We start from the raw sequence: 22,222 nt of genomic DNA, 5'->3' as shown, positions 1-22,222 counted from the left end.
CCCACTGCAGCAGATGCTACATCCCACTGTGGTAGCTGCAGTCTTGCAGGGCACTCATTTCCCAACCTCTGAAGGACTGAAAGGAAGGGCAGGGGAATTCATCTTCACTGACCTCCTTTTGGCTTTCATTCAAAATGGAGCATAAGTACTGTTCTGACTTCAGCTCCACTACAAGTCGCACCAGAACTAGGCAGAAGAAATAGGATCAGTAATACACACACAAGAGCATTTACAATCCATCTTCCACGGGGATTGTGAGAGGTGAGCAGTCCAGGGAGCAAAGAGCTTAGAAATTAAATGAGCGCAGAGATGCTGAGAGAACAGGGTAACATCAGCATTCCCAGCACTATTAGTTCTGATAGCCCAGCTCAGGCTCTCTATGGCACCATTACAACAGTTCCGCTCCAGCTGCACCACAAGCCATGCATGGAAATGAACTGCAAGCAACAAACTGAACATCAGGACACCAAGTAAACATAAGGAACCAGGAAGGGAAGGAAACAAATCCTTAGCTTAAAAAAAGGATAAAAATTTCTGGTAATTGAACAGAGCAGGCTTCCTATAGTATTAAAGCTGGCCTTGAAAAAATGTATCTTTCCAGAAAAGATAACAGAACTGAAATTTCTGAGGCTCCTTAGATTCAGAGTTCCTCCTTCAGCTGCTACTGTCCCTAAAGTAAGTGAAGTCTATCAGTCATTCCACCCCACTGCAGTTATCCCATATAGCTTACCAGAAAGCAAGGCCCCAGTCACCCTTGTGGTGCTCTTCACCTCCTCAGCCCCAACTGCTGTTATTCTTGGTTCACTGAAACTTTAAGAACTGTCAGCTCTCAGTTTGTTGTTGACGAATCAACAACAAACTATGTTTACGAGGCACTGGGGTTTCCATAATAAAACAACTAGGGAGATGCCTGATGCTGGCAGGTTGCCTCTACCTCTACATTTATACCAGCAGACCAGTTTCAGGAGGCAAAGTTCCTCTTCCAGTACCTCTAGAACTGGGCACCTGAATGTTCAGTAGATAAAGTTTTGACAATAGCACCTTTACTGAGACATTGTGCAGATTTGGTAAGGCTATCTTAGATTTATTTTGCTGTCATGGCACGACTTATCTGGAAAGCATACACTTTCACTCTGTATTCTAGGAAAGCATCATAAAAAATACCAGAGACTTCTGGGTTCACCTCTTCTTGGTATACCCAGGGCAATAATGGAGGTTTATCCAGGAGATCTACTTCAGCTAATGAGCTATGCATCTCAGCAGAAGCATATTTTGAGACAGGTGATTTATAGATGGTTTAATGGACCTTTCTTGCCCCCAACTCTCAGAATCTCTAAAAGCTTTCAAGAGTCAGGCAAAACTAATTTAAAATTTCTCTGAGCACCTCTCAGCAGACTGCTAACATGACAGAAAGACTTCTCACCTTTGCAACATCATTTCAAGTAAGTGTCTGAAAACTAGAATCTCTCTGGAAAAAGCTCGTCACACCTCCTTTCACCTTTCATGGCTGGACATGAAATGCATTATTGCATTGCTAATATTACTAGGCTCAGCAGAGATGCTCAAGGTTAACTGGACTGCAGAGATTCCTTTGTCGGCCCTGCAGATGTTTCCCTCAGATCTCAAATGAGACACTGCTCATATAGAGCAATCTGCAGGCTGTCCAGTTAAATCCCAAATACTCTCTTGTCCTGAGGAGAAAGCAGCAGATCCCATAGATTTCCATCTGCTTTGAGACTTTGGTAATTTTTTATCACTGTTACCCATGTGACACTAAATTCACGGCACACATGGAATCTGTAAGAGAAATGCTAAGTATTTAAATCTACACATACTCCTCTGCCCCCAGTATTGGAACAGACTGTTACTGTTGTATCAATAGGCATTAGATGGTCATCCCCATTCAAACTGCATATAGGCTGAGCATCTCACAACAGTTATCAGACAAGACAGGTCTTCCATTCAGAAACTGACAGTACTTGAGATGTGGCATCTGTCACTCACCTTCTACTAACAGGTCCAGGGCACCACTGTCTTCCACAGTATGCAACATCCCTAAAAGATAAACCACAATAGGTTATAAAACTCATTCCTGCTTGTGATCACCAGTGCTGTAATTCCTTCTTGTAAAAAAGAGCTGTAAATTTTTTCAGAACCGTTTTGTATTCCCCTCTTCTTATGACACCAGTCTGACTTTGTCAGGGGAAGGCGGATACTCTCACGGAATATTGCAAAAGGTGCCTCCATAAGCGGGACACACGGACATGAGGCACTCGGTTCTCTTGCAAATTTTTAATGTACTTTATAGTTGAAGTCAATGGCTCCACCTATGTCAGGGAACATGTAACTGCTGCCATCTCCACATCCACTGTGTCTAACCAATATTATACACCTGAAACAACACTCTGGAATGAAGTTAAAGCCCAGCCGTGAGTTTCTGTCCTTTCCACCCTTCATTCATACCAATGACTATGAACAGTCCTCTTCCTCAACAGTACTGAAACTATTTAAAGTACATGGAAACTATTCCAACATTAAATTGAACCTGAAGGCACTACTTCACAAGTTATTTGTAGGATGAGAGTGTAAGATTGGATATATTACAATAAACTACTGTTTCACTCTACTATACCTCAGTAGGCAAGAAACTCTACCTCTCAGTTCCTTTCAACTTCAGGTACCTGCAGCATCAGCCATCTGGTTCAGACCCCCACTTCTGCCACACCAAACCACTTGTTTCAACATATCCCAATCAAACTGCCTCCCCTCTGAAGACTCCATGATCTCTTGGAAATTTGGTCAACTTAAGCAACATCATGATAGGTGAAGAAATTACTTATTTCCTGTCTCATCTGCCCAACTCCAGAAATTATTTGAATACAGCTTTAGTGAATACTGCATTATTAACTGCATGAAATTCACCAGCTCCTCATACGTAACACTCCGCACTACACCTCTCTTCTCTTTCTTCTGCCTGTTCTTATCTCAATACTGTCTCTCCAAAAAAAGAATGTATTTTCCTGAATTCACTATTAATACTTCCCCCATAGCACTGCTCAAACTTTTGGGGAGGGTCCCTCTTACACTCTTGCACCAAGTGATCCTTTGTTCATGCAAGCACTATGCAAAGGGTACATGCCATTGTTTGTAGCCCCAAACCTATACTGGGATTCCAATTGCTCTAGGATTTACACCAAGTAAAGTAAAATCCCACAGCTGTCCTCAAGCCACCCAATTATAAAGCTTCTCAGAGAAAGAACTATTTAAAAGCAGACAGGAGCATTGAACTGCAAGTGTCTTCTGGGGTATTTCATGTTAGGGTCACACAGTGTAGGGCTGAACTAGCCATAAGCACCACTCTTTCCACTTCCCTATAGGATTAAGTGTGCAAAGAGCACTCAATAAAATTTTGTGCAAAGGAGAGAACTAAACCTGAACAAAGTTTTGTTTCTAACAAAGATGCCTCCAAAGCATGCACAACATGGGAAAACACTGTTTGCATTGTTCAATGTGTCAAGACAGGGAAAGTGTCTTGTAAGTCACTTTCCCCCAAAGAACAAGAATTATCTGTGATGGGCAAATGAGATGGTGGAATTAAAAGAATCTGGTATATTTGTTCTTTGAAGGCACTCACATTCATACCCTCCACCTTTATGTTCGTGCCTTACTGTTCCCTCATTTAGACCACTATTTCTACTCCATCAAGATTTTAGACATTTCAAAGACATTTTCCACACCACTGCAATGCAAACACAAACCACTAAAAGATGTTCGAGATCATAGACTATTACTAGAAAGTCACTTTCTGACATTCTGCTGAATCCCATTCTGCTGTTGAGGCTGACCCATCAGAAAGAAGCAGGTATGACACTTTACAGCTACAGGATTTGTACAAATTTAAAGTGATGGTGTGAAAAAACCCCACTATGTAGACTTGCAGATTCGATACTAAATCCTGCTACAGCTTTTTAACCTCACACTTTCATTTCTATATGAATCTTCATATAACTCCACAGTTCAGCACAATGAGAAAGCCCTGAGAGCAGAATGGAGGCCATTCAGAGAAGAATCATATGCCAGGCACTCCCTGTTCTCCAGAAAGACTGTATGGATATGTCAATATACTTTGGAAAGTTGCAGGAGCTTTATGAATACACCAATCCTGCTCCTTGGAGAATGAAGAAATTAATTAACCTATTCTAAATGAGTGACAGCCAGTGTTACCCGGGAAGTAGTAACACATCTAACAGAATGGCGAAGTATGGAGGCACCTCAATATTATTTGCCTTATTTTTGCGGGGGAGTGGGGGGAACGACTCGAAATGTGGAGAAGCTTCACACCTTTAACAAGAGGCGACTGTCTCTGCCCTGCTGCTGCACTAGCGCTCAGCAGAGCTCTTACCAAAGAGAGTTCCTATCAAATGCATGCAGACCCTCTCGTCTGGTGCCAGCAGCTGGACGACTGGCAACGCCTGCCAGGCCAGGGCATCCTGGAGACGGGACAGGACGTGCTTCTTCCGCACCAGCTACGAATCAAAGACAGCAGCCCGTCAGCCCTTGGGCCCGAGCCCCGCGCTGCTCCCACCCGAGGGGAAGAGGAGCACCGGGGCGCGGGTGTCAAGGTAACAGGTCTGGCCCAGGGCCAGCCCCGGCCCCCAGAGCAGCGCAGGGGCGGCGGGGCAGGGGCCGCTGTGGGGGTGCTGCACGGGCAGGGGCGGCGGGGCAGGCGCTGCCCACCGAGGCGCTGCCGTCGCCCAGGGTCTCCACGGCGCAGGCGAGGCAGAGCGGCGGGCGGAGCGGCAGCGCCCAGCGCGCCCCGTGCGCGCCGCAAGGACCCTCGGCCCCCGCCGCCATCAGCCACTGCCGCCCGCCCGTCAACCCCCCCGCCACCCGCTGGGGGCGCAGGCTCCGCGCCGGGACCGCCCCGAGCCCGCCTTCCTTCCGGCGGCGGCAGCAGCACTCCCGCCCCTTCCTCCGCAGCGCGCTCGGGCCCACAGTAGCGACCGTGCCGCGGCCATGGTGAGTGCTGTTGGGCCCTGGCTTCCGCCTCCTCCTGCTTCTTCTCTTCCTTCTTCTCTTCCTCCTCCTCCTCCTCCTCCTCCTCCTCCTCCTCCTCCTCCTCCTCCGGGGCCCGGGGGCGGAGGAACGCCGCCTCCCCGGCCGTGCGGCGGGCAGCACGTGGAGCCCGGGCGGGCGGCGGGTGCCGGGAGCCCGGGGGGCTGGCGGTGCCGGGAGCCCGGGGGGCTGGCGGTGCCGGGAGCCCGGGGGGCTGGCGGTGCCGGGAGCCCGGGGGGCTGGCGGTGCCGGGAGCCCGGGGGGTTGGCGGTGCCGGTGCCGGGAGCCCGGGGGGTTGGCGGTGCCGGTGCCGAGAGCCCGGGGGGTTGGCGGTGCCAGTGCCGAGAGCCCGGGGGGTTGGCGGTGTCGGTGCCGAGAGCCCGGGGGACTGCCGGTGCCGGTGGGCTGGCAGTGCCGGCAGCCGGAGGGACCACGGTTCTGCCCGCGCGGCTCGCTGACACCGCTGGTGACCTCGCTGCTGTTCCATCACCCCAACTGATGCTAGAGCATTTAGAAGCTACTGGTGACTTGCAGAAATAAGCCTGATACGTGCTCTTCTGGGGATTTCGTTAGTAGTTGTGTCAGTTTGTTAATTTGTGCACTGAAACGGTTTGCTTTATGTAGCCTTTGTGGTAGCAAACGCCTGAAGTTCACTGCTGCTGGTTTGTAGGGTGTAAATGTACGAGTAGAGATACTTTGATGTGACGGATGTCTTCTTTACTTATCCTCTTTACTTTGATACAAGAATCCTTTTAGAAGTAAAATGCAGTGGGGTTTCTGCTATATGTGCAGAGCAGATGGGAATAGTGATATGATTCTACTAGTCAATATATGTGATAGACATGATGCCTGTGCAGTGTTGTTCAGAACAAAGCCCCCTTTGCTTCTGTTGTAATACTCTTTTTTTCCTTTCTCTAGAGTGAGGCAGAAGTGAATCCCAAAGCTTACCCACTGGCTGATGCACAGCTCACCAAAACACTGCTGGATCTTGTGCAGCAATCCTGCAATTATAAGCAGCTACGCAAGGGAGCCAATGAAGGTGAGACCTGTGTGTTGCAAAGTGTGCTGGAAGTCCTAGTAAGAATTATGTGAGACGCTGTGGCTAGAGATTGTCTTTTCTCTGTAGCTGTGAACTGTGCATTCTACACTGATCAGGCTGTTGCAAGTGTGTGTCTCCTTCCTCCTTCAAGCCTCCTTAAGGAATATTCAGGGACAGAATTAAGTTGTAATCCTTTCAACATTTATATGTGGCAGATTCCCAGATTGTTTTCTCGGTGCATGACCTGTTATGCACACTTCAGTGGTGTGGCACTGGGATTACCGGATGTCTAGCCAGTTCAGAATCATAAAAAGATTTTCGGTTTGAGGGTATCTCTAGTGCAACCTGCTCAGAGAGATTCCCTAAGGATAGAAACTTAGGACTCGTGTCCCATGGCTTAAACACTTCTCATGGCACAGGGGAATATAAAATTCTAGCACATCTCTGGAATTTCACTGACGTAACAGTCATGGTCTGCAAATTGTGCTTTTTGTTCTGCACTCACATGGACAGTTAGGCCTCCTCTTGTCTGCAATCCCCCTGAAGTGGAAGACAGTAGCCATGCTGCCCCCAGTCCCACCTCAGCCCTCTCTTCTCCTGGTCCTCTGTCTCCTCTCATGGTGGGCTCTGGCCCCCTACCCATCAGCAGCCTTGGGCTGGCCTTGCTACTTTGTGAATCTCTTCACTGCACTTGAGGGCAGTGCTGGGCACAGCACCCCAGGTACAGCCCTGCAAATAACCCCTTCCCTGGCCCTGTAGCTGCCACTTTCCTTTGACTGTCCTTATGATGCCATGAGCACTCCTTTCCGCTGATACCAATTTCAACATCTCCTAAAGTTTTTGTCATTAATGTGCTTTACAGAAGAACTTAGACTGACTCTTGAGTTTCTTTTACAGCCACCAAAACACTGAACAGAGGGATAGCGGAGTTCATTGTGATGGCAGCAGATGCGGAGCCCTTGGAGATCATCCTGCACCTCCCTCTTCTCTGTGAGGACAAGAACGTACCTTACGTGTTTGTGCGCTCCAAGCAAGCCCTGGGCCGGGCATGTGGTGTTTCCCGGCCTGTCATCGCCTGCTCCATCACCATCAAGGAGGGATCACAGCTAAAGCCTCAGATCCAGTCTGTCCAGCAAGCTATAGAAAGACTGTTGGTCTAACTGCCTATGAGTTTTTAAGTGTGTGTGGATCAGGAAAGTGGAATTTAGGGGACATTAATGTTTAGCTTCAGTTGAGATGATAGTTTTGATATCAGTGTCTCATTTCAAAATGCCACATTTTGTTTAACAATGGCTTAATTCTTAATGTTTCTGCCTCGTCTCCCCACTTTTCTATTAATCCACTCCAACACATTCATTCTCATTGTATTAATTCTTGAAAAGTGATTGTACAACTGTATTTCCTCTTTTATGTTTAAAAGAAAGAAAAAAGAAATCCCCCCCTTATTTCCCTGTCTGCCTGCTCAGGGCTTCTTTAACCCAGCCATCAGCTTTCTCTGTGTTGAAGTATTTCTGCTAAGCTGCAGCCTCCAACAGGTGTGAGCAACTCTGTGTTTCCAAACGGTTTTGGCTGCTGAGGACAAGGCAGAGCAGTTCACTGCTAAGTGACAAGGCATTGTAGGCCAAGTGCAAGCCAGGGAGCAGCTACCGTGTAGCAGCAGATGGAGCCAAGATCGGTACTTGTAGCACAGCCCTCGTTCTTGAAACCAGAGAAGAGACTTCTGTGAGATATGTACCAGAAGCAGAAATCTAATGACAGTACACAAGGGGAAATCTCTTATATCTATTATTTTTAAATACTGACTTTTTAAGAAAAAAATAAAAATGCTGACAAAGCTAAATGGAATTGTCATTCCCTTGGTGAAGCATTTGCAACTAACTGGAATGTCTCTACTTGAAAAGCTAAACTGATCAGAGGTTGCCTAAAGGCTATTGCAGTGCAGTAATTCATATTCCTTTACTGTTCTTTGCATGGACTGTTATCATTGAGCTTGGGTTTCCTAGAGAAATTAAGTACAAAACATGGTAGAGAGCAGCCTGTTGTGGCTGACAAGAACTCCATATCTGGCTGATAATTATAAAAAGTATGTTATGCTTTGTAGCTACTGTACTGTGGTTCCCTGACTAAAGATGAACCCTGTAAGTCACAGCCAAGAAAACAGAGAGCAAGTAATTTTTCAAATAAATCAACCTGTGTCTCAAGAAAAGAATGCTAGATCATCTCCTGTTCTGGAAGAGCATGGAGCACCACCAGCATTCTGCATTAGTGGTGGTTTTATGGAGCTAGTTTGAATTAAATGCATATTGTATAATAAATCCACTTCCTGCTCTGAGCAGAAGTGTCAAAGCTCTGTGTTGGAATGGACTATATCAAACCTGTTTCCTATTGCAGGATGCCAAACCAAAGTAGTGTGGAAGCACCAATAGTTGCAGTAGCAGATTGGAAACTTAATTTTCCTGTAATGTTTCCAGAGAGGCACTAAATACCTTTAGTAAGTACCTCCCAAGCAGATGAAATCAGCTTATGAAAGACTGAAGACATTCTGTCTGTATATTTTTGTAAATGGCTGATAACAGTAATCCTTGCTGAGGTGAACTTAATACAAATATTGAGTCCTTTCATTTGTATGAGGTTTAGAAAGGCTGCTCTTCCCTTCTACTGATGCTGACTGTTGAGTTGTGTTTAGAACCACAGCTTTGACAAGGATTTGCCCTATTGGTGATGTAAGACAAAGCACAAAAGGAGCAGAAATAAAGGATTCTTGAGCAAGCAAAACTGTCTCTTTTTCTGCTCTGAGGCCTTCCATCACTATCCCTTTTAAACTTCTGCTTAATGTGATAGTCTGCTATTCAAAAAAAAAGGCCAGGAAGCAGATCTAATAACCTAGAATAAACATGCCACACTCATGCAAAGCCTGGAACATGCTATGCCTGGGAGTTAGGAAACCAAAAAGAAGTTAACAAGGGTATTTGCAGAATTAAATTCACAGAAGTACGGACAGGATAGTCTCACTATTTCACTGCATTCAATTCAAGCCTTGCTAATATAAGCATTCACAGTAACTTTTATGCCAAAGGGCAAAATAAATTGACTGCTCAGAAAAAACTTTATTGAAAATAACTACTGTAATGCAGGCTCATTGAAAGAGGAACATTACGTAGCTTCCACACTGCAGAGCTCAGCACGGGCTCTTGAGGAGCTGTGGAGATAGAAGTGAGCAACGGTGCTGTCACAGCTAGGACAGTCAGTGCCAGGAGGGGGCTCACAGCTGGCTCCCATGCATGTGCCACACTACAACACCAGCACGACCTTAATATATAACTTCATTCTTCAAGAAGTGGCCTGATAGTCTGTGTGCCAAACGCAGGAATCTCTGAACGCTAAAAATACTATGGAGACCAAAATGGAGACCTCAGGTATCCTATGTTTGCATCCCACAGAAAGTTAACTTTCACTATACAGTAGTTCCTAGAGCAAGGGCAACAACGGTTTATTGGTTTTAGTCATCTTGCATTGCAAGACAGGTGGGGCTGACACGTGGAACACAGCCCTAGCTATGACTCTGTAAGTATCATTAAAAAAGTAAAAATACTGTGTAACAATGGCTACTCTCCAGAACAGTTTTTCTATTTTTAAAGCACAGATTTGAGTACAGAAGCCTGCACAAGTCTGACCCATATTAAAGAAGTCAAAAAGCTCTATGCCATCTCAATAGTTTAATTGGGATAAATGCTTGCAGCCTTCCAGGGAACACAATGGTTTTTTCCCTTTTTTAAACCAGCTTTTGCTATTGCCATTTAAAAATGGAAGACCTGGCTCTGCAGCTTTGTGAAATGATAGCTTTTTGTCCAAAGGATTGGCTACTGCTTTCCAGTAATGAGTTTTTTTTCCTTAATGATCTGCTGGTAATCTTTGTAACAGTGATGATGAAAAAGAATCCAATTTGATTACTAGTACTTATACTGACTGGCTGCTTTGGGGAGAGGGAATCATACACCACGTTTATACACTCTCTTAGCATGCAGACTCGACCTGCTGGCTTGAATTCATGTGATGTCATTAACACAGGTCATTCTGTTTTCTTATATTGAAGTGAGTTTTGCTGTCTTAATGATTCAAAGATGGTATAGTCAGTGTTGCAACATTAGAAGTCCAAAATAACTTTTATTAAGAAACCAGGAAGGCACAACTCTGTTCACATGCAGTGGGTGACCTGAGTTTACAGGGAATTTAGTTCTGCCTTTGGCTACTGTCAACAGAATCCAACTTTGCAGAGATGTTTCATAACTATTAGTAAAATGTTTCTCCACTGCTAGATACAGCAACATTTAGTTGCCTTCTCTTCCACAGCAAGACTAAACAGACACAGCATCCACATAAGACAACCAACATTCCAAGCAGACAGAAGTCAACCAGGTCCTTCCGTTCCTGCTTAACACACCTTGAAGTATTCAATTAAAGCATTCATGAGCTCCTGCTTCTTGCTTCCACCCTTCAGCCCCAAAGACCTGCATGCATCCTTCAGAATAGGTACAGTGAGCTTGCCTAGAGTGCCCTCCTGCACGTGACTCCACAGCTCATCTTTTGAGACTTCTACCTTGGCCCTCTTCTCAGCTTGATTATCAGAAGCTAGAAAGATAAATTTTAGATCACAAAGATTTTTAAAACTTTCTACTAGAAAGACATCAACACTTCTTATTAATGGCCATTAGCACATGGTACTTTAACAGCTACATTCACACGTTTCCCCATTTTGTTTTAAGAAACAGATGTCACTGCATAAGTCATGCAGTTTCCAATTACCTTAACTGAAGTACGAAACTTTGTATTCTGTGGAAAGATCACCCTCCAAATGAAACTTTTAAGAGATTCTCATAGAGACAGCAGAATACAATGATTCCACAGGGAGCTCAGCTCCCACTTTATGAAGAATTTCATAGACTCCCAAACTACACATATACTTCAGCATTACTTACACATTTAGCTCTAAAGATGCCCATTTTGGACTTGCTAAACAGCCCATGCATAAAAGTCTGCTCCCTCAGACTGAAAATATGAATTATTTTACTACTCTGTCATAAAATACAAAGATACTAAATATTTTGAAGTCCTTTACCCACACTACTTTCTATACTTTGCAGTTTCTCATTCCAGCAGTTCTCCAATTGGATACCACAATATCCTCTACTTTCTAATAATCAACACTGGATATAAATCCACTTAATTGTGGAGATCAGTAAAGAGAATTCTTGCACAATGCTTGCTTCTTTAAGCTATGAGACAAACTGAAAACATAGAACCTTCTAAACCAAGTAGAGGCACTGTGTTTTGCGTCTGCACCACCATTACTTACCTTGTTTTCGCTTTACAGCCTTCCCATCTGGATTGTAGTCAGGGGGATAAACCAGCTGCTTAAACTCCTCCACCAGGTTGCCCAGCCTCTGGTTCATCTGTTCATTCTTCGGCACTGGCAAAAGATAAAGATTTTCCCTCTCAAAAACTGGAAAGTCTAAACAAGGCCATCACCAGATGCAGTTGTGCTTCTGTAATCACTAGTCTGCAAGTGTCTTGCAAGCACACAAAATGCAAATACCTGTGTTATGATACTCCTAAATGAGAAATTTAAAGATCTTGGCAACAGGAAGAGTTTGGACAGCTGGAGTGCTGTGTCCAATTCTAGGCTCCACAGTGAAAGAGAGACATGGAGCTCTTGGAGTGGGTCCAGCAGAAGGCAACAAAGATGATGAAGGGACTGGAGCAGCTCTCATGAGAAATGGCTAAGAAAGCTGGGCCTGGTCAGCATCAAGAAGATGACTGAGAGGGGACCTTATAAATGTCTGTAAGTATTTGAAGGATGGAGTCAGGCTCTTCTCAGTGGTGTCAAGCAACAGAACAAGAGGCAAGAGGCGGAAATTGATGCACAGGAAGTTCCACCTGAATATGATGAAGAACTTCTTTACTGTGCAGGTGACTGCACACTGGAACAGATGGCCCAGAGAGGTCGTGGAATCTCCTCACTGGAGAAATTCAAGAACCATCTGGATGCAATCCTGTGCCACGTGCTCTGGGATGACCCTGCTTCAGCAGGGAGGTTGAACAGATGACCCACTATGGTCCCTTCCAACCTGATCCATTCTGTGGTTATACATATGTAATGGATTCACACACATCCCTGCACATATATATAGATATAGATATATACATATATACATATATATGCAGGACAAAATTTACTTGGTAGGAGTGATGTAGAAGATCTCCTACCTGATTGCACTGCTACCAGGGCTAATCCCAGAGTTTTACACGTTACTGTCAAGGGTTGCAAGTAGTGTGAGGCACAACAGCTTGTTTCTGTCATGTATTTGTATGATATGTAGCACAGGGACCTACATTGTTTGTTAGACCACTCCAGAAGAACAAAATAATTTTAAAAATGGAACTTCCCCTCCAGGAGCAGGTTTCTGTCCTTTGACAAGATATTCTTATATAATGAACTCTCACAGCCACGCGGTGGCAGCATTGCCCCCAGCAGAATAATTCTCTTAATGCTGCCCATTTATCAGACCAAAGTATTAATGAGAATCTTGAAGAGAGGAATTTCAGAGAAAACATCTATCACCACAGAAAAAAGGTGATTCAATTTTCATTTTGGATGGTAAAGTCAGCAATTTTTTCTTTACCATACAAGTGACTTTAAAAGCACTAGAAAGTAAGGTTTCAGTATTTCAGAATGGGCACATCCACAAGGAACCACACACACTGAGATACTTTTTAAAAGACATTTGGGTTTGTAGTAGCACATATTTGACTTAGAACAAAGTCAAGAGTCCTCTTCCCCACCTCCCTTCGCACCCACCAATAATTCTCACTTGTAAGATCCTCAGCTTGTTCTGGTTCCATCATATCCAGTGCCAAAGCCTCCAGATTCCTGAAGTGCTGCTGCAAAACTGGGTTCTCAAAGCTGTCAATCCTGTCAAGAATCCCCCAAAATGTCAATGCATGCTGCCAAGAAGACAGACGAAACACTTAAGGTCTACTAACAACTTATTTGAGAATAAAACTTTCCTCTTTTCCATACAACAATACATTGCATCAGAACTGCTTTTCCTCTTTTCAATTTACCTGCTGAATCACTATCCTGTCATGAATCAACCACATCAGAATGCTGTGTGAGAGTTAGAAAACTGTATGAGGCAAAAGGAGACAGTGGCATTCTACTTTAATAACAGTTATGGTGTTCCACATACATAGGAAAAAATCTCCCATGAAAGTACTTCACAGCATTTATTCCAGTTCAAATGAAAAAATGGCCTGACTATTCTTTTCAAATGCTCTAATGCAAATGATCCAGGTCTGATCTGCAACAGAGTGGCAGAACCACAATAAAATGTGATACCTCTGCAACAAATGACAACAGCCCAGAAAACAAGAGCAATTCTATAAAGAACTCCAGAACATGCTACATAAAGCACTGTGGTGCCTGGGTGTCCAGAATGATTAAGAATAAAGTTTGCACAAAGCTACTGCAAAGAGAAGCAATTTCTCTCAAAATATATCAAAATCTCATCTCGTGGACACCACAGATGAATCATGAGTGCAATAGAGCAAGCAATAGTTGTACTTTCTTCCCTATACCACCCCCTTGCACGCTATTTATCTCCACATACCTGTATTTGAACCGGAGTTTTTGAATGATTTCTTTCATTTTGTTCACCTGCTCTTGACTTGCTGGCACATTTTCTGTAAAATCAACATTCCGTTTGTCATCCGCGTATGGTAGAAAAATCATGTGGAAACCTACATAGAAGAGAAAGAGCAAGAGAACAGTTATACAGAAGCATGGCCTCAAAACATAATTGATGGAAAAGACCAAGATGGCTATTATCTAAGACTTATGACTCCAAACTGTTTTGTTGCAAACAACAGCAATCCATAACACTTCCTAGTACCTATAGCATGACACTCAATCCCAACCTCAATGTATATAACCATCACTAATGGCTTTGTGAAAGAGATTCAAACTAAATGCACAGCTAAGAGTTGGATACTGGTGAGTTGCTTCTTACGCAGGAGATCAACGAGTCCACCTTCCCCATCTCTTACTGGATATGAGCTTGAAAAGGACGTGTCTGAAAATTACATATTGCCCACCTTATTCCCAAATGCTTTACTTTATGCACAAGCAGTGTTACTTCCCTACTTTATATTCTGCCAGAAGACCATTTTCCACTTAAAGAGGTGAGAAAATGCAAAAGAGCAGAAGTCTGCCTTTGCTCCCTAATAATTTCTCACTTGGCTGATGAGATGTGAGGCTCACTATGAAGATTATACATTTAATAATTTAAAATGTATTCAAGGAGACGCTCCATCTAGTCATCAGACAGAAAAAAGGGCTTTTAATTTTTATGTCAGTTAGTTGAATCTGCTAAAAAGAGGTAGGAGGCAGGGAAAACACTGTAGCCAGGTCATACCTGAGCAAGCACTGATGCAACTAGGGTTTTAAAAATAGAGTCAACATCACATGCTTACAATGACAAAACTGAAGAAAAGAGATGTTGGAAAGCACTTTTCCTATTTTTAGGGGAGTAGCACTAAGACTATTTCCATTCAGTACAGGATGCTGTTGTGCTGACTGCATCCAGTTGTGCAGGAAAGGTGACACCCCTTCCTATACCTGGAGGGGCTGTCTGCACTTTCTGCTCATCCACCTCTTCCTCCTGGGGAACCAGGGCCACAAAGCGAGGAGGAGTGTTCCGGCGAGCAGTGTATCTGCACAGCATCATCATCTCCCTCTCCAAGCATTTCATCAACAAGGCATTAAATAGCGTTGCACTCCCTGCAAAGTAAAGAGCAGATCGGTCAGACTGACAGGTTTGCTCCTTTGTTCACGAATATAATCCTAGATAGTACAGTTTCAAAACTTGGGACTTCTTTGAAATGCTTGCAATATTGCAGAGGTAAAAAGCAAATTTTGGAAGAGAGAACTCTCAAAATGGACACTGTTAGAGTGTCTCTCCTGACCAGAGCAGAGAGAGTTCTGATAGAAGTGAAATCACCAGCATGTGAACAATGAAATACAGTGAAATTTGGAAACAGAAATGTAAAAAGTCTCTTTTCTCTATCACAGTAGCAGCACATCATAGGAACTTTTTACAAGAGTAACACACTAAGAATTCAGACTTCAGTACTCCTCTGGAGGCACACATTTGCTTTGTATTTTACCAGGTATGCTGGTCAGGAAAAGACTGACATATAAGTAAGGTTTTTGAGTCAGGAAACTGCTAAGGGAGAGAAGTTAGCGTAAAGCTTCTTCTTTAGTTAGACACTGCAAAGCATCTAGTCATAACTCAGCCCTCTTTATCCACTGGTAGACTGAGGAGCCAAAGACTTTTTCTTCACTATTGCAGCTTGGGATTTTTAGATAAGTAGACCTATGTATACACATAAAAAGGGGAAAATAAGCAGTCCTAACTCTTCACAAGTCCGTAAAGTCCTGTGAATTCAACTAAACTTCTGGAGCATCATATTTCCAGTCCTAGCTAATATGGAATTAAAAATAGCAATCATCTTCACTGGTCTGGAGTTTTTTTGGTTTTTTTCCAACCATCTTTGCCTTCTTTTCAGGTACTAGGATCCTTTACTTTCATGAATGACAAAACTGAGTATTTTGGGACTACATCTTCATGGCTGAATTAGTTGCTTGTCATGATGGATGAAACATGAAGCCTGAGAGATAACTGCAGCTGAGAGGGGCAGTAACAGTTAATTCAGTTCTTCTTAACTCTAGCAAGTTTTTAAGTTAGACAAAGCTTTTACACTCAATGACACCCACTCAAACACACCATGAATCAGCTGATTAGTCTAATCCATGAATCAGCTGATTAGCCTAATGCAAGGTGGTGAATCTTCTCTTGCCATCTTTACTTACCCCTCACCTGCGACTCCTCAGGATACAGGAACTGGGAGGGCCTGATATGGTGATGCTGTTTTAGCACTGAAAGTGGCTTGAAGCCAATCAGAAACAAACCCGGAGGATCAAACCGTTTTAATTCTTCTGTTTCCTCTTTCTCCAGCACAATCTGTCGTTTTCCATATGTCTAAACCAGGGAAGAGCAGATGATAGTGCTGCCAGCATAAAGAAAATTGGGGGAGAAAGGAACGGGGTTGGGCTGGAAGGGGATACAATTGCTGTCTTCCACTACTGAAAAGAGGGTTATAGACAAGACAGAGTAAACTCATCATTAGTGCACAACAAAACACTGTCTGTAACCATTATCTCAGAGGAAATTCTATCTGAACATTATCAAAATGCACTTTTCTAAGACACTGGGTGAGCCCTGGTACAGAGAGGCTGTCACATCTCATCTTTGATGTTCTTCAGAGCTGTCCCAAACAAACCCCGAGCGACCTGACCTGGTTTGTGAGTCTTGCTCTGGGCTGGGTTGGACCAGACATTTTGAGAGGTCCTATCCAATTCTAACTTTGCTTCAGCAGATGCACATCAGCTACCTACTCCTGGCAGAAACAGAGACTGAGAAACAACTCTCCTAAAAGCATCATTCAAGCATCAAAATATCAAACCATATTATACTCCACCTGCTGAAGTTAGACATGAGGGCTTAATGCTCAGCTTTCTCTTCATCTCCTGTACTTAATTTCAAGAAACTACTGTCCAGTATAAATAAACTTAATATTTCATCTTAAGACAACTTTCAGAGCCTTTAACAAGGAAGGACACACAAAATGCACTCAGTATACCTGGCAACTGCATAACCTGCTTTGAAATAATGCTGTGCTAAACAGAATGATATTCAATTTACATCAGCCAAGCTAACAAGCAGGAAGGCAAGCAAAGAAAAATGTAACAAAAACCCGCAAAGGTAAAGCGCCTTTTGTTTGGAAAATCGTTCCAACTCCCCTTGTGATTGACACCTGTATGTTTAACAAAATTGCCAAAATTTGTTCCTAATGAATCAAAAGATAACAGCAGCAGCAATAGCAGAGGGTCACATAAGGTCAGGCTCTGACAACCTGGCTCTGCCTCACAAAAAGAAATAACCTGAGAGGAAGCAGCTATGCTTTCCCCTGACAGGCTAGAGAAACAACCCACTCTCACTCTGCAGAGCTCCCAACCAACCAGGCTGTCCCCAGGGGCACAGAGATGCAAATATTTCTACATCTCATCTTGGAAGTGAAATACAAACAAAAGCAGCAAGAGAATAGGCATCTTCCACACATATCACAGAGACAGGAAAAACCAGGCACATAATCAGTACATTACCTGAGCCCTTTTTGTGTCACTAGGCAGGAGCAAACTCCCTGTTTTTCCATTAAACGTCCTCGTTTTTGTTTTAACTGGTTCATTAGTTTCCCGATAAAGCTTCACTGGATATGGCTTATGAGCTTTTTGGATAAGGTTGTAAACACCAACAGAAAGCGCCAGGTCGTTGCTCAGATACAGATTTAACCTGTGTACAAAGCAGATACTGACTTGAGGCACTATTACAAAAGAAAGTCACCTTCTCAGATTAATTTATTTCTCTGACCTCCTCCTATTCTCCTACCCCAAAATGACATGTATCTTTCAAACATACTACCACTTAAGTCATAATCTCACTTGTATAAAAATATTCTTGCAATGCTGTCACTTCTGATCATAAAAATTATCTAAATACAAAAAATGTACCATACTTCTTTTACCTTTTTTTCACTTGGAAGGGCAGTTATACTCAAGGAGAGCACAGAGTAAGTCCACCTTTGGGTACCCCACTTGTGCTTAACGTAACATGAACTCCAAATTCTCACAGCTGTTCATGCAGAATGCAAAAGTCCCCAAAAGAACCTCATGAAGACAAACAATACCATGAATTATGAAGAAAATAAATCAGAAGAAATAAATCAGAAGTTGGGGGAAAATTCAGAAGTAAAGGTTTAAAATTACAGATAATCTTCAAGTTCTGAGAGCAGAACAGTGAATTACTAAGAATGTTACTTTCTATCTTCCAAAAGGTATCACTGGTACAGTATTTTTCCTCCCCAATTATTAGAAAACTTGAGGAATGTTCTCAGAAAAGCAAAACAAAGCTGTGAGCAGGAGGAAGAATGTCAATGACAACAGCTTAGATTGGGATATTTTCAAAATTTAAAAAAAACTCAAAACAGTAAGCCTTGAAGTTCATTCCCTTACTGAGCTTCCACATCATTCTGCTATGAAATCACTCATTAAAAAAACAACTGTGTACAGGGCTCCAAAAATACTTTCTATCTGCTTTGTCAGGATCCCTTTAATCCTCTGTAAGTATCTCTAATCATTCAGCAGGAGATCAGAAATATCAAGGCTGTATGAATCCACACTCAGTGCTTAGACAGAATGGCCACATATAAATATTTAATAATAGGCCAAAATACCCACCAGTCACATTCAGATGAATTTTTTTAAGTTAACATTAGCAAGAAAAGCCTCACTGCAATCAGTGTTCACTACAAACTATATTCCATGTTGCAGAATTTTAGGTAAGTATTTGGTAATGATGTAATTTTTTGAGAAATTATCATTTCAAGCTCAATACAGGAGATGTCACACAGAGGAAAAAAGTAGGCGTAGCTTCATTCTCTGCTCTTCTCATCCACCAAGGACAAATATCCTTGCAAACTATGGAAGAAACACCAATCTTGAACTAAGGAAATAAGATTGAGGAATGTAAACACTGACGCCCTTAAGGACCAATCATTTCACAAGAGGAACGTGAGATGCAGTCTAACAGTAACATCAGGTGCCTCCACGGAATGATGTATCATAACTAAGCACAAACCTGACTAAAGCCCGTTTCCTTGTCTCCTTTGCTCGTACTTTCTTCATGAGATGTTCCAGTTTCTCTGACTCCTTAGGCTGGATCCCAAGGTCCTCATCCTCTGCTACATTTATAATATCCCTGTAGAATAAAGAGATATCAAACCCTCCAGGCTTCTTCAAATGCATCAAGTCCAGGATGATACCTAGAAATAATGTCAGAGAGAAGCAGAGGATCAGAAACTGCTTTTTTCTTACATCATCATGTTTCTCAGCACTCTCAGATTTATCTACACAAACAATTTAAGCAAGAATAAGCTCCAAAAAGTCATCTGCACCAGAAGCAAAATTTTCTAGGGAAAAAGGCAAAATATATTCTTTAACTTCAGTCAAAATAATGCAGCATAAACAATGTTCCTTCCCTAATTAAGAATCTGGACAATATCGGGTATGAAACAGCTCTTACAAGCTCCTATAAAATCTAATCTTACCTCAAGCATAGAAGTAATGAGTTCAGAAAATCCCCTTTCCTTTAGTTACAGGAGCTAAGGAAGGATTAAGGAAGCCTCTCAGCTACTCGATCCAGGACATCTACTGAACTCCAAAACCACTGGTTATCTCAGCTACACAGCTGAACTAGTGAAACACTTGCTGTCTAATCTCTGATCTCACACTGATACCCTTCAGCTAATTCAAAATGAAGCCATTAATGTAATTTTCCTTTTGTCTTAACTTTGTATTATTATTCCCATCCCTACAACAACCAAAAGGAGTTCGTTTTCCTTGTCCCTCTCATGTCCCAGTTTATACCATCAAAGTAGAAAAAGAGATCCTAGAAAATAAGTGCTAGTTATTGGATACCAGATTGGATAACAGATTTTCTAATTTTTAGAATCATAGAATGGATTGGGTTAGAAAAGACCTCCGAGATCATCAAGTCCAACCCTTGGTGCAACTCCAGTGCATTTACCAGATCATGGCACTCAGTGCCATGTCCAATCTCAGCTTAAAAACCTCCAGGGATAGTGAATCCACCACCTCTCTGGGCAGCCCATTCCAATGCCTGATTACCCTCTCTGGAAAGAATTTTTTTCTGATCTCCAACTTAAATTTCCCCTGGCAGAGCTTGAGCCCGTGCCCCCTTGTCCTATTGCTGAGTGCCTGGGAGAAGAGACCAACCCCCACCTGGCCAGAACTTCCCTTCAGGTAGTTACAGACAGTGATGAGGTCACCTCTGAGTTTCCTCTTCTCCAGGCTAAACAACCCCAGCTCCCTCAGCCTCTCCCCATAGGACTTGAGCTCCAGTCCCTTCACCAGCTTAAAAAAACAACCACCCCAGATGGGACTCGAACCCACAAGGAGCCAATGCCTTATCCATTAGGCCACTGGGGCTACAGAAAGATTCCCCAGGTCTGATGACTCTACATTCTTTTTCCATCACAAACTTGCAGTGCAGTGAACATCTGCTGCAAGGATACAGTTTGTTCATTCTGCTTGAAATTAAAGGGGAAAATAATGACCTGTGTCTCTCAGATCACCAGCTCTGGTCCTGGCCAGCTTGGCTTTAGCACTGTCATTGGCATGAGGGTCATCCTCGTTGGTGAAGAGCATGATTCTCTTGTGGCTGAGCCTGACTCGGACATCACTGAACAGATTCGAGCAGGCCCAGAGCGCTTCGCCCAGGGAATAGTCAGTGCTGTGGCCAAAGCTCTCGTGGAAACGTGCCCGCCCCTCATCTCCCCTGTACTGGTCCAGCTCCAGAACACGCTTTGCACCTGAGGGGGTAACAGCATTCACATGCATTAGAAATACAGAAAGAAGTACCACAAGCTCTCCAGGGGCAGAAAATAACAATTCTCTTCCTTTTTAACAACACCCACCTTTCACTTGGCTGTTTTTATCAGCATGGTGAGGCTACTGCCTCTGAAATGGGGAAAAGGGCAAGCAGGGAAGAAGGAGGGAAAAGGATGAGCAAGAAGCATATGGCACTTCCCTGCCCCTGTGTCATTAAACCTGCACATCCTAGCAAAGAAAATTAAATCAAACCTCCTGAGAGATAAAGGCTGCTATTAAAAGTTGTAGACAAAATCACCCCACAAGACTCTCCACTGTCAGAGAACCTGTCACCACCAGCAGGAATTTTTTGCACTCCTCCTACTGCCTTTTCCAATTCAGTAACCAGAACTTGTTATCAAACATATGCTATGTCATTCTAGGAAAACGAAGGAGTGAAATTCAAGAACTTCAGAGCTTTGGAACACCACAGACAGGTTGGTATGTTGGACCAGGTGTTCTAGCTTGAGCAGGAGGACTGGAAATCCCATCCAATCCCATCCCATCCCATCCTTTCTGTGATATTCATCAGCAGCAGGAATCTGTGTGCCTTAGCACTGACATGCACTTTCAGAAGTGCAGCAGACACGTGATGAGCTTTCAAGAGTTCTATTGAGATCCTCCCAGGTTTAGTAGACAGCAAGTGAACCACATTAAAATAGCAAAAAAAAAGGGATATGAACCAACTATAAGAAAAATCTAAGCTCTCACAAGGTTTTTAAGCTTTCAATAAATTTCTAAATCTCTCCCCACCACCAACAGATTTCAGTAACAAAAACTTACTTATGCAATACCTGATTTTAGAGAGATCAGTTACCAACAATGTCACTACGACACAAATTTCCTTACTCCATTTTTTTACACAACCTTCATACCACTTTACCTGGATTGTCCAGCTCTTGAAGAACATAGATGTGCTTGAAATCTGCAGAGTTCTTGTTGTTGTCTGTACCATAGAACACGACACTTAACAGGTCCCTGTCACTACTGATAATTTTGCTGGTATACACATTTCGGATGCACTGAAAAACACGCACACACAGCAAAATATGAAAAAAATTGCAGTAAGGGTGCAAAAGTTTTGTCCTTGGCAAGCACCAGATCCTTACCTGGATGGTCATGTCGAAGGGAGTCTCTGCGTCCCCGTCGGACTCAAACATGGCCCTGGAGGCATCCACCAAGAAGATGAGGCTGTCCCGGCCCCCGAACTTGTTCTCCGCTACAGATCGGGAGAAACAGTTTTAGCAGAGACCCCCTCGGCCCGCGGAACCCCGAGGGCAGGCCCCGGGCCCCGGGCTGCCCTCAGAGAGGGAGTGGGGGGCCCTTACCGACGGCCTCAGCCCCCTCCTGCTGCTCCTCCTCCTCTTCCTCCTCCTCCTCGTCCGGCCCCTCACCCCGGTAGAAGGATCCCCACCCGGCCATGACTGCGCGGCACCGCCGGCCCGGGGTGCGCGGCAATCACGCGGGGAGCCCCGCCCCCCGAGCGCCTCTGACCAATGGTCACA

The 22,222-nt window shown here is 43.7% G+C and overlaps 3 protein-coding genes across 6 annotated transcripts in view; 1 reads left to right on the top strand and 2 right to left on the bottom strand.

The window, feature by feature from the left end:
* The window catches only part of LOC139670320 (coiled-coil domain-containing protein 134-like), a 46,615-nt gene extending 41,632 nt beyond the window's left edge, over positions 1-4,983 (bottom strand). For 2 of the 4 annotated variants that reach the window (XM_071551868.1, XM_071551869.1), the window contains exons 1-4: positions 4,738-4,918; positions 4,403-4,526; positions 2,005-2,055; positions 113-186 (exon numbers count right to left, since the gene is read on the bottom strand). In XM_071551868.1, the coding sequence (XP_071407969.1) occupies positions 113-186; positions 2,005-2,055; positions 4,403-4,526; positions 4,738-4,854 (366 nt within the window). In that variant the 5' untranslated portion in view covers positions 4,855-4,918. Of the gene's footprint in view, positions 1-112; positions 187-2,004; positions 2,056-4,402; positions 4,527-4,737 lie in introns of all 4 variants that reach the window. The other 2 variants (XM_071551867.1, XM_071551878.1) reach the window with 2 other exon arrangements.
* SNU13 (small nuclear ribonucleoprotein 13) lies at positions 4,773-8,869 on the top strand. The gene is made up of 3 exons (XM_071551880.1): positions 4,773-5,019; positions 5,974-6,094; positions 6,992-8,869. Exons 1-3 carry the CDS (start codon positions 5,017-5,019, stop codon positions 7,252-7,254), a joined length of 387 nt encoding a protein of 128 aa, XP_071407981.1. The 5' UTR covers positions 4,773-5,016; the 3' UTR covers positions 7,255-8,869.
* Positions 8,870-10,238: 1,369 nt separating this feature from the next.
* On the bottom strand, positions 10,239-22,172 carry XRCC6 (X-ray repair cross complementing 6). Its single transcript, XM_071551879.1, has 12 exons — positions 22,046-22,172; positions 21,827-21,936; positions 21,601-21,739; positions 20,405-20,659; positions 18,907-19,090; positions 17,376-17,562; positions 16,023-16,191; positions 14,769-14,930; positions 13,762-13,891; positions 12,964-13,064; positions 11,448-11,561; positions 10,239-10,723 (listed from the first exon to the last, which is right to left on the bottom strand). Exons 1-12 carry the CDS (start codon positions 22,137-22,139, stop codon positions 10,527-10,529), a joined length of 1,842 nt encoding a protein of 613 aa, XP_071407980.1. The 5' UTR covers positions 22,140-22,172; the 3' UTR covers positions 10,239-10,526.
* Between the last annotated feature and the right edge of the window lie 50 nt (positions 22,173-22,222).

The sequence above is a fragment of the Pithys albifrons genome, chromosome 3 (genome assembly GCF_047495875.1).
Source record: "Pithys albifrons albifrons isolate INPA30051 chromosome 3, PitAlb_v1, whole genome shotgun sequence".
NCBI lineage: Eukaryota > Metazoa > Chordata > Aves > Passeriformes > Thamnophilidae > Pithys > Pithys albifrons.
This window is presented reverse-complemented; position numbering and strand designations above follow the sequence as displayed.

Excerpts from the sequence above, each read along its gene's own strand:
- SNU13 (XM_071551880.1), top strand. Across the intron at positions 6,095-6,991 it reads ACGCAAGGGAGCCAATGAAG|CCACCAAAACACTGAACAGA; the intron begins GTGAGACCTGTG and ends TTTCTTTTACAG.
- XRCC6 (XM_071551879.1), bottom strand. The coding sequence starts at position 22,139 with ATGGCCGGGTGGGGATCCTTCTACCGGGGTGAGGGGCCGGACGAGGAG. Across the intron at positions 16,192-17,375 it reads GTGACACAAAAAGGGCTCAG|ACATATGGAAAACGACAGAT; the intron begins GTAATGTACTGA and ends TCCCTGGTTTAG. Across the intron at positions 10,724-11,447 it reads GGCTGTAAAGCGAAAACAAG|CTTCTGATAATCAAGCTGAG; the intron begins GTAAGTAATGGT and ends TTATCTTTCTAG.